Source organism: Lolium rigidum, chromosome 2, assembly GCF_022539505.1.
Source record: "Lolium rigidum isolate FL_2022 chromosome 2, APGP_CSIRO_Lrig_0.1, whole genome shotgun sequence".
NCBI lineage: Eukaryota > Viridiplantae > Streptophyta > Magnoliopsida > Poales > Poaceae > Lolium > Lolium rigidum.
This window is the reverse complement of record NC_061509.1, coordinates 286,310,110-286,322,530: the sequence shown is the minus strand read 5'-3', so window position 1 is coordinate 286,322,530 and position 12,421 is coordinate 286,310,110. Positions and strand designations below refer to the sequence as shown.

Sequence of the window (12,421 nt, the reverse complement as noted above, 5' to 3'; positions counted from 1 at the left end):
GTATATAATAGATAGATAGATTTAGATGCATGACGACTAGATACTACCTCTCTTTTAAAATCTTAAAATACGAACGTATCTATTCATAAAATATGTCTAGATATATCAAAATCGGGATAAAAATTATGAGAACGGAGACGAAGTTGAAACATCATTTGTACGATAGAGGAAGTACTAGTTTTCATTGTACCAATTTATAAGACGGTCTAACACTCTCTTCTAGTAATCTATAACGTCATATAATTCGGTACAAATGTAGGGAGTTGATGTTCAACGTGGCATTTTGTTTACTCTCCCCGTCCCGATCTATAGATCGTGCGCATGTTGTAGGTCATAAATTTGACCAACGTAATACAGGGTATATATTATAAATATTATTAAAAAATTCATATGTTTTACTTTCAAATAAAAAAATCGGTATAGCCTTTATTATGTTGATGAAATTAACGATTTATTGATGCACATCACCAATGAACTGGGACAAGGAGAATGTTACTATTGGAAGATTCAAAACATAACTACTTAACATTATTATTTAGGTACTAGAATATACAGTCACTCAGTACTCAGATCTAGTTTGTGATGCAAGAAATTGACTGGAACTTTGCTAGGAAATTTTCAGAAGAAGTTGGCTTGTGGAACCTAAGAATATTTTCGAGTGGACCTTGGTTGACCTGAATCTAGGACCCGTTCCCGTGTGCTGCCGTCCGGGCCCACGCCACAGCTGCCCACCGATTTATGCTCTCTCCACAAATTGTGTGAAACAATGTAAAAAAAAACATCGTGTAAAACTACCGAAATGCCCCTGACGTGGCTATATATACAGACCAAGCCCCGCCCATCTCACTTTACACTCGCACTGCAAACTGCCACAGCGACACCAAAACCTCCGCTCCCCTTCACTCACCTGATTCCAACTGCCCGTGCTCCCTCATTTCTCATGGCGTCAGCTGCTGCAACTCGGCCCAGCGGACCGGTCCTGTCAATTCCAAACTACCGCTCCGCCTCCCCCAACCGTGTCAAGCTTTCCGCCGCCCGCTCGCCGGCCAAGTCCGTCAGCGTCTCGTCGCCGCCGGCGCCGTCCGGCGCCGTCAAGTGCCGCCGCTCGTGCATGTGTTCGCCAACGAACCACCCGGGCTCGTTCCGATGCAGCCTCCACAAGGAGCGCAAACAGGAGGCTCCAACCGGAAACGGCCATAGCAAGCCTGCCTCCAGGCCTACTACGCCGCCGTCCGCCGTCGTCTCGACCAGCTCCGGCGCGGGTAGCCGTATGTTGGCACGCAGGGCGATCAATCCGCCCACGCAGTCGCCGCACCATAGGAGAGCCGCCGGAGGGTTCCGGCCCCGCCCCCAGCCCAGTCGCCTCTCCGCCGTCTCCTTCGCCGGGGACCGGGCCGGCAACAACCGCCAGTGAACAAACCAACCAGCCAAGGTCGTCGACATTCCATAGCAGCGAGATACAAGTACATACTGTGCATAGTAAAGAACAATTGGGGAGAAGTTCCCCTAATAATTCACCGGGATCTCTGTAAGTAATCTGAAGCCGGTGGGATCAGGCTGGGAGACTGGAGTTTTGGAGCCAATCGGAATCGGCCCGGCCCTGATCATCAGCCCGTCCAGTGTAGATACATACATACTGGCAGTGTATATAAAGATTGTATAGACGTCGTCCTCTCCGATGTGTATAAGGAACTATGGTTTTGGATATATACATGAGTGACTAAATGGAGACATTTCGATATATACATGTGTGTGATGATCTGGCCCGTGTGGAGCGGGCAGCTTATCCACCATGGATGATTGTATGCTGCCCGACCAACTCTCTGCTTCTGTTTGTGTTGGTCTGGAGTGTGGCGATGGATCGCCCCCGTTTCGGTCTTGGAATTTGGATAAGCTCGACGCAGCGCAGAGATCATGGGTGGCATGACTGGCGTCTCGCCGTCGTCTCCTGCGGTCACGCGGCACCCGTGATTTCCCCCAGCCGGCAAGCCGGACGGATCAGGCGAGGCCGCCAGCATGGAAACGTGGGGAAATTTCTGAAGAGATCTCTGTAAAAATTTGCGATGCAACCGATGAACTGAGATTTTGCACCGCTAGTGATATTTTTACTGTTTATTTCTACTCTAGATATGTGGTATTTTTACTGTTGGTGCAAAAAGGATCCTCAAAATCTTAAACTTGCGAAAGAAGATTGTTGGGGGATTGGTGGGCGTGCGCACATGGCACACAGCTGGGAGCCTGGGAGACCGTCCGTCGATCGCCTGTTCTTTTTTTTTCTGTTCATTTTTTTTTTTTTTTTTTGACATAACGCACCTGCTTCTTGTTAGTTGTAGACTTGTGGTAAGCCATACTTAACCAATTCAGTTGCCTCGCCAGAAATCTGTTGCCGCTCTCACCAATACATATCACCAGTTGCCGCCATGCCACTTGTAGTGGAGTGGAGTGGTATCTCTATACAAAATTGGTTATGTAATGGGGTGGGTGTATCTGCACCCGAGTGCATATGCATCTTTTATTTGAAATGCATTTTAAATATATTTTCAAATGTTAAAAAATATTAAAAACATTGTCGATTGTATTGACATGTTACATGCTCACAAAGTTGTTTCAGCAAAACCCGACATGTTTTGTGTACTATGTAAATAAGACAAAATTTGGTGCTAAAATAGTTCATTTGACGAGACTTTTTTTCTGTCTTTTTTACACAGAGCATAAAAATTGTTGGTTTAATCTTAAACTTTACGTGCGCACATAGAACATGTCTCTCTACATATGATTTTTTTAATTAATAAACTTTTTGAAATGTGTTGTATACATACCGGGTGCATATGCACCTGGGATATGCACCCGGGATAAGTTTTGGTTTTCCATTATGCAATTGTTTTTTACCCGCTACATAATGGATATGCACCCACGTTTCTCTAGTTATCCAGGCATGCCTCATTTCATTAGTTATGCTACTTTGCAATGACCCCATTAGAAACACTCTATAAGAGTCAAAGTCAACGTCTAGTGGCTTTGTCATCTTACACAGGGGCCGCTATTCATAGTAGATTCATAGAGTTCAACGGGAGTTTCATACATTCTAAAAAAGTCTCATGAGGGGCAAGAATCTTAGAAGCACAACCCAACGACAAAACTTCATTGATATGTTGTGATCCTCGGAAGCAAGTTCCGCAAGTTTGTATGCTAATGTTTACATCTTGGGCAAGTTCATATATCACGGCTGAAGTTTACACAATAAGCTAGAATGTATACATGTGTGTAAATTAGCTCTTAACTAGGTTGGGGTAGATATGTAGCTAGTTGAAGAAGCATGAGAGAGAGAGAGAGAGAGAGAGAGAGAGAGAGAGAGAGAGAGAGAGTAGAAAAGCTAGAACTTAGTGAAGTGTAAAAGACTTCTGCATGAATTAAGATAGTTGAAAACCCAAGCTGAGCAACACTATCTCCTTCTACCACCCGGATAGCACACAACACCAAGACGGTTGTAAGTTGCCGATGAGGGGGGTGGGGGGTGGGGTGGGGGTAAGATAAAAAAAATGGAAAATGAAAGAGCCAAAGTAATGAGAAAATGACTTGTCATAGTGAAGCTAAAGAGTAGTATACCCTGGGGGTTACATAATAAAAAATAAATTAAAATTTACCACGATGCAAAAGAATAAACTTTTGTTGGTGGAGCATACAATTTGGCGGAGGCCAACAACATGGACATGGTGTAGTTTTCATCATGGTAAGCGAAAGTATCCTCATCTATTTTCCATTGAAGATTCTGGCTATGCTCACTTCATTGAGAAAATCACGTGACTGAACTTGTGTCAGCGAGCTAGCATGACAACACGGACAACACAAAACCTACACTACTTCATATCGGGAGCACACCACCCGACGCCTACCGGTTACGACCTTAGTTGAGTTATATGAAAAATATAAAGATTTTTTGTGTATGCCTACTAATGGCATAGCCAACCCAATCGGTGCAAGTATACGAAAATTTTAGGCCTAGGACAAACATAAATAATGAAAATTTGTACTTGACTTTTATACTTCACGATTGTATAAATTTTGCATGCTATATTATTAATTATTATATTTTTTGGTTTCTTATTTGGCTGAGTGAACCACATAAATGTGTTTCTAAAGGTAAAATGTATTTTTATTTGCTAGGAATTTTTAATGTATTTCTTTACATAAACCTCCATTGTGTTTTCTTTAAAATGCATTTTTAACAGAAAAATTGAATTATTTTTGACAATTTCATAAAGATATAGTGTATATATATTTTGGTAAAGCTATCTAAAGTGCACGAAATAGAAAATTTATCTTACTAATGGTTTCTAATGTATGATTAGGTAAGATTTTTATTGAATCATCTAGAGTATAATTAGAACAAACTGTTGACATATTAGTTTTTACTAGTTATCTCATGTTCAAATATTTCTTACATGTTACAATGGATATTTCAATAAATTTACAAGGTATGCATGTTCTGTACTAAATACTGAAAGTACCATGATGGCCCACATAATTGCATGGACAGCATATTATATACTCCATCCCTCCCGATTTATAGGGCATGTCGTGTATCTCTAGATCATCATTTTGATTAATGTAACAAAAATAATATATTGAAATATTATATCATTAGAAAGGAGAACATGTAAAGTTTCGAACGGTATATGTTTTATAATGTATATCATGTATTATATTGATTAATTTATGACCTAGGGATATGCGCAAGAGTTATAAAACGGGACATATGGATTATTTATTCTATGACACATAATTATTCTCATTCCAAAATATATTCTCTGAAAATCTATACTGAATATTATTTCCACACAACATATTTGTTTGTTCTAGATCTAGTTTATTTGTTTGTTCTATGAAGTATGTATATCTTCTTTCTAGGTAGAGAGTGTATGAATCTTGTATATAACTTCAATTTTTTTATGGATCTTATTGTAGATCTGTTGTTATTCTTGAGTGACACAAAACATATTTGATAAATTTCTATTGATTTCAATGAATTAAGAATGATCCTTGGCAGAAATATGTATAGAACTAGTATGAGTATTATTTGTCACTAGGCTTCTTTTGTTGTAAGAAATCCTATATCAAATATTGTATTAAATTTGGACGAATATTGCACAGATATGCTTGGATCTGATATGGACTTGGGGAGGATATTTGAACTATTGTCGCATGCAATCAAAAATTAGTTTTTCTTATTATGAACGGAAATTTGTATGAAACAAGTTGTATGAAATTTGTATGAACCATATACAAAACTTGTATGAATATTGTTTATGATCTGTGAAAAAACTTTGAGATATTGTGTCAAACTAGTATGCATATTTTTGAATATCTTGAAAGAAAAATAGCATGAAAAATTGTTGAATAATCACTGAAGAACTTTTTTGGTTGATACGATAGGTAATTTTAGTTTTTTGTTTGTTTGAGAGTAGCTTATCACGTACCACACGACAAGGTAATTGTAGTTAATTTTGTTAATGAGATAAGAGAAACAAAGACGTGTAATAGTCTGAAAAGGGTTGAGTAGTGTCGGGCTCCTTCTTACGCCATGGATTGCATTTCTCATGACACGGCTAGTACATCTGAATATCGAGGTAATCTGGTCGTGGGTTCGATGAACGATGATGAAGGGTGCAACTATAAGATTCCTTGCACCTCACTCCATGATTTGAATGGCTATGATAGCAGTGGCGGAGCCAGGATTTTCATATTGGGTATTCGAAGCAAAAAAATTCCAGCAAAAAAATATAATATATATAGATTCGCACTAACAAGAACAGAATTACAAAGTGTTGATAGTAGTGACAGCGTCTGGAATAATTAAACTACATTGCAAGTTCAAAGAAAACATACTATTTAACTCTACGACCTCCCTTTTGAAAGCGAGCAATGATGTCACCGTCCACTTTAGGATTGGATCACTCACGGTAAAATAAAAGGATCGGATCACTTGCAAAATCACAGAATACAGAACTGAGTTGATCACCTGGAGAATCGGTCCCTTTCGCGGGTTCACTGCAGAGAATGTGGCGGACGGCCGGCGTGCAGGCGGGCGCCTGCCGAGCGGCGATGGTTGGCGGCACAGGCGCGCAAAACGGCGACGGGGGCGGCCGGCGGCTGAGATCGATCGGTGATCCTAGCGGACAGGGCAAGGCGATGACAGCGAAGAGCGGTTTGCGTAGGGGCTGTCGATCGATGCCTCTTCAGTCTTCCCTCTAGTCTGGTCTGGAGCTGAGGTGGGCCGGTATTGGAAAATGCCCCGAGAAAGCCCATACTGGCCCAGGTTGGAACGGCCGACTCGGGAGGGCTCGGGAGAGCACGATTTTTTACGAGTCTAACACGTACAGAAGAACACTCATATGTATATAAATGCATATAGGAGCTTATATACTAAAAAAAATTGCAAAAAATATTGGGTATTCATTGAATACCCATGAATAGTTCTAGCTCCGCCCCTGTATGATAATGTCGGGCGCCTCTTTACGCCATGGATTGCATTTCTCACAACACGGCTAGTACATCTGAATATCGAGACAATCTGGTCGTGGGTTCGATGAACGGTGATGATTCAGACCAATGAGTACATCGTGGATTTATAACGAGGTCGTGGAGTATTTGTCATTGGGAGTGAGGTTCCAAGAAATGGAGTCATTGGTCTCTTCGTTGAGGTGGACTTCATTGAGTTGCACCAAAGCCGGATGTACTCATGGATGTGTTGCAAGGTCAAATTGGTATCCATCTTTATCTTAGAAACCCACACGTTGTTGAACAAGGCTTGGCTAACTTTCCACTTCTTTCTTGTGAAAGCCATGTAGATGAGAGGTGCGGTATCTTTAGGATTTTTCCCATTGACTTAAGGAGAGTTCCAAAAGTCGGAAATTTTACCGTTCCCAATGGTGATGGTGGTGACGGCATAGAATAGATCCATGTCAACATCATTGCGTGGAGTGTCCGTGCCGACCGAAAGCTTGGTTGGGTCTGGCCATTCGAACCAAGGCCACCACAAACGACGTGTCCTCGTGCCGGCCCAAAGGAACGCACGCTCAATCTTGTTCATGAAAGTGAAGCAACATGGTGGAACGTTGAGGGACGTGAGGTGGAAGATTGCTTGTGAGGTGGGGATGGATTTGATTAGAACCACCCCCCCCCCCCCCCCACAACCAGCCGCATTGATGTTCTTTCCGTCCCAAGTAAGATGTTTTGTCGGCCATTTTGTCCCCGAGAGGTTGAAAGTCCACTCTTTTAAGCTTCCAAAGCGAAACCCAACTACATCATTGGGAAGGAGCAACGGATAACCGGAGACCCATCAAGCACGTCATCAAGGTTGATATCTTCGCATCCAATAGGAATGGGTATCTGGGCATCAAAGTCGATATCAAGCACGTACCTACTACTTAACCGATTTGAATTTGATCACTACAACTCGTGCGAATTTTCAAGCGTGTGTGTGTTCGCGAAGGGAGAGCAGTTGATATTCACGCGTGAATGAATTTGGTGTTGAGATATTTAATTTTAATCCATGCTACAAAAGATCAATGATAATTAATCCATCCGGTCACCAAATAAACTGGATCGCGACGTTTATATATATGTGGATGCAAAATATTACTTTATGTTCTTTGGGCTACTCTTACATTTGCTTTATGTTCTTTGGATTACTTATGAGAGATTGCAAGATGTGTTCAGTTTACACTACATTCTTTTGATTACTCATCTCTTGCTTAATCTATGGATGGATTTAGGATGGCCAAGACACTAGCCGTACGCACATCTAATTAACTGGGCATTTAGGCGGTGTAAACTCTGAGCAGTGTGGCAATGTGACGAGAACTGCAAAGCTGCCAGAATCAAGTCTAGCGTGGCCACAAATTTAGATACTGCAGCTTGAGTCATCAGACAGTACAAATATATGCTCGAGAAAATGGCTCTTGGAGAGCTAATAAACGAGTGCCATGCATCTGTTGATTTTGTATATTTGATCGTTGGTCTAAATTATTCTGAGCTAAGCGTTTTCATGGTTACTTTGTTCTCTCCGTAAATATATGCTAGCTGCCTTAAGGATGATCCGACACGCCATGATTGGCATGCCTCTACCCCTGGCAGCTAGTGCTAAATCTGAGTACTTGGGGAATGTTTGTATTTTGATTTTTTGCAAAGTATATTTAAGAAATCGTGATCATGCACTTGATCATCAAAATTAGTTTCAGGTGATCATATCACAGCACCAAAATCGTAAGCAACTATTCAGATGATCGTATCACAGCACCAATAGATAAACCTTCCCCGTTTCACCTTTCTCATTCTTTCCACATGTTTACTTTAGCGAACTAAAACTTGGTTTCATTCAATTCCAATAAAAAAGGAAAGCAAGAAAAGGAAAAATTAAAATGTTGAAAAATTAACCTGCTAAGTCTATGTTGGCTGTTGGTTGCTGGCACAGGAGATCCCAGCCCAGCTAGCTAACTACCACGTAATTTTCTTTTCACCACAGCTGTATCAAGGGAAAATCTTAGCCGGTAAGATGTTGGCGTCCATTTCCAAAACATGTTTCCTTAACTCCTCCAGGCTAACATCGCGATCACCACCTTAACTGTTGGCTTCACATATGGCCATGCCCCTGGCCCAAGCTGCTGCAAGCGGCCGGCGATGTATTTTATACCAAGGGGTCCACTGGTTCATAGGTTTCTGATTTTGATAATTTCCAGGAAATTGCAGTTGTTTTGGATAAGCCTCTGCAAGCGACGTGATCGTTGGACGGTAATCTGCAGTTAAGCTGCTGAATGGAGGAGGAAAGCAAGTAGTCCCGGCAACAAGAAAGTTTTTTGGTTTGGGAGTCCAATTTGAGGCTGCAAGGGCCATGGCATGGTTTACACATGGAGTAAACCCTTGTTATTTTGTTAAGCATGTTGCTCAGACCACTTGTATGGTTTACACTAACAGTTTGGTTTACGGGTGTTCAATCAGCAGAGATACAATCGCCTAGGTTAATTCGACGTTGATTTGGTTATTCTGAATAAATTGTACGTGTTTTTTCGATAAAGGATGCTTTATTACTTCAAGAAGCAATTACATCCAGCCTCTGCATAACCAGGATGCACACAGCCGTTTGTTGTCTCAAGTGACCAAAGTTACATAAAACAAAAATAGGCGAAATACATATCGGAACGATGAATCATATAACGCCTAAGAGCTAGGTGGAGCAACTATCCGTAGACTATGTTGCCATCCATGTACGTGTATAGGTGCTTCACACTTGGAGACTATTTATCTCTTCACCTAGAGCAGCATGCTAGAACACCTGTACGGCGACAATGGATCAGGTAGCACTACTTTAACCTAATTAATTCGAGTTGAGCAAAGCAAGTGACTATGAGAGTGATCCAATACTTTAACACGGGGAAGAACTAACTCTCTCCCCCCGCGTTGCCCTCCTCTGGCGACCAGGGGGAACCCTAGCCACCGCCCCTAGGTTCCCACCCCCTCTCTCCCCTGCCTCGCCGCCGCCGGAGGGGGGCCGGCAAAGCCGCGCACTCCCCGGGGAAGGTGGCGGCGGGGCGGTTTTTCCCTCCCGCGTCCTTGGTGAGAGGGAGCTCATTCGGGCGCGGCGACGGCGGCGGGCGCGACGACGGACGGCGGGCGCGGCGGTGAAGGGCGACGGGCGCGGCTGGCTGCGGACGGCGCGTGGTGGCCGTGCGGGGTCGTGGCGATGCTGAAGGTGCTGGCGGGCAGGGCGGGCCATCCGGGCCTGATCTGGGCCGCGATGGGCGGCGCGACGGTGTGGTGGTGGGAAAGTGCGGCGGCTGGGATGGCCGCGTGGGCGGAGGAGCCTGCCGAAGGCCATGGCGGCGGTGCTGCTTCTGCTGGCTGCGGCGATGGGCGGGCCCCGATCTGGTCCTATCGGGCCATGCGGGCCGCGGCCGCTGTTGGCGTTGGCGGCGTCTCCGTCATGGCGCTGGGGTGGCGCGGTGCTGCCATGGTCATGGGCCGGGTTGGCTGTGCGGTGGCGGCTTCGGATGGTGCGGGGAGTTCATGTCTGCGGACTTCGGCGTTCGTCCTTGAGCCCCGTGTCGGTGTTGGTCGGCGTCCCCTCTATGTGGTGTTCCTGCGGTGCCCACGGTGATCTTTAGCGGTTCTCCGTTGGCTTCGGGCTGTGCTGCCCTCTGCGCGTCGGCGGCTACAGGTTGGCCAGGAGGTTGCTCAGCGGTTGCAGGTGGCGGTTTGTGCCGGTCCTTGCTGGCGGGCGCGAGGTCTTGGAACTCTTCGCTGGGCGAAAGCTCTATCTTGGCGGCCGTCCAGGACCGACGACGGTGACGCCTGTGGGCGCCGCATACTTCTTGAAGGCGTCGTCGAAGCGGGTGTTTCTTGTTCTCCGCTCAGGCTCTCCGGGGGAAACCCTAGATCCCTCGCGGGATCGGGCGTGGGCGGCGCTCTTGCATCGCTTGCCTCTTGGGGCCTCGCTTTGGATGTCCACCGGACAAAGGGACTTGTAGAGTGTTTTGGTGGTTTTCGGCGGAGGCGGGTTCGTCTTCGGCCAGGCGGGGCGCGGCCTCGGGGCCGGCGTGGTAGTTGGAGCGGTGGCTCCGGTCTGTCGCCTCCGCCTGTTGCGTTGAGGTGTGGTGTCGACCTGGTTGGTCGTCGACCCGTGTGGAGCGCAGCCTCGGGGCTATCGTGTGATGTCGTGTTGTAAGAGCATCTCCAGTCGCGTCCCTCAAAAAGCGTCCGGCACAAATGATTTGGGGCACGTTTGGGACCGCGCCGGACAAAAAGAGACCAAAAATCTGTACAAAAAGAGACCCTTCCCGCCGCGTCCTCAAACAGCGTCCGGATGCATGCATTTTAATAGAGGGGACCACCCCATGTGGGAAAAGTAGGTGAGAGAAAGTGTGGGGAAAGAGACTAAGCATGTGGGGACTAGGGGCTGCATGCATGTGGACGACTCATTTTGTGTCCGGCGTCCCCGGTAGAGACTCTATGCATAGAGTCTCTACCGGGGACGCCGGACACAAAATGAGGCGCTAATTAGCTTTGAGGGACGCGACTGGACGACTTTTTCCCCCATTTCTTGTCCGCGGCTCATTTGGGGGACGCGACTGGAGATGCTCTAATGGTTTTCGGTTAGTTTTCCTCATAAACGGGCCAACTCTTTTCTCCTATATCAATGAAAGGCAAAGCTTTTGCCTCGTTTCAAATTTTTCTTACTTTAACACAATATGAGGATAGAAATTCTGCATGCAGGTTGAATTAAGGTTCTTCTCAGCCATATTAAACATCGGAGATTGATACACTACATTACTAAATGTACTATATTTAAGCCAGTGAGTAAACCTCATGTCATGGTCATGGTCGTGTCCTCTCACGTTAGGACTCCAAGGTTTTGGCTAAGCATCGCATTAATCAAGTCATTTTTTTGCGGGTGCATTAATCAAATCATTGATCGACTAAGACATAGGAAGCAATACTGTGAGTGCATTTTGACAACATCATGCGTGTATAGGATGTATGTAGGTATCTGCGTACGAAATTTCAAACGTAAATTCAAAATTATGTGATGAGCAATATAATTAAGTACCCGGGATTTCATTGTGCAATTCTGGTTTCACTTTTTTTGTGGAAGCGACATACGATAAAACAAATTCTTGAAATTTTTCATGGAAGATCACAAAAGGGTTAGGCACGACCGCACGAGATCGAGTAGTAGGAGAGCCTGTCCGAGTGTGACGCGAAAGGCGGCCGCTCTGAGTCCCAGCCGACTCATGCAGCTGCTCGGTCAAGATATTTTCCCGAATTAGAGGTGTTGGCGTCGTGGATCAAACCAGACGTGCCGGTACGATTTATGTATGGCAATATAACATGCTTCAGTGAGTACTGGCGAGAGTGAGTGAGTGGATTTACCGGTGAAGGGGAGCAAAAGGAGGCGTAGATTGGAACCTCTCGGTTTATTTTGTAAGATCAGATTGGGTTCTTTTGAGAAAGATAGAACGCTTGAGCTTAGCTCTTGCAGGGCACCTGTTACCGACCGGCATAGATCATATGTACTAGATTTAGTTGTGCGCCTTGGCGCACGATCCCGTTGAATCCACACTGAATTACATTGTATATAACGGTGATAAAAATCAGGTGGGAGATGATAACATATGTAAATTTGAAGACTAAGCAATTCGTGGTATAATGGAACCAGATGTATACACGTGTAAGGTCTGGATACCATAAATCTGCGTCTCATGAGTACAAAATGCAATACCTTCACATTGAGGAAGTATATGCGATAGACATTTACAGAACTAAGCATAATTGTTCTCATCTTCTATAGTAGAAAAACATTCAGTGTCCAAAACATTTAAGCCACTCATATAATAGCGATTAAGCCACTCATTTATTGTCCTCCTCG

At 44.6% G+C, this 12,421-nt stretch overlaps 1 protein-coding gene across 1 annotated transcript; it reads left to right on the top strand.

Annotated features, from left to right (window-relative positions):
- The first annotated feature begins 867 nt into the window (after nucleotides 1–867).
- On the top strand, nucleotides 868–1,957 carry LOC124689025. Its single transcript, XM_047222627.1, has one exon. The coding sequence runs from the start codon at nucleotides 941–943 to the stop codon at nucleotides 1,412–1,414; it is 474 nt and encodes a 157-aa protein (XP_047078583.1). The 5' UTR covers nucleotides 868–940; the 3' UTR covers nucleotides 1,415–1,957.
- The last annotated feature ends 10,464 nt before the right edge of the window (nucleotides 1,958–12,421 follow it).

Bases quoted from the DNA above. Each gene is read 5' to 3' on its own strand.
- LOC124689025 (XM_047222627.1), top strand. From the start codon at position 941: ATGGCGTCAGCTGCTGCAACTCGGCCCAGCGGACCGGTCCTGTCAATT.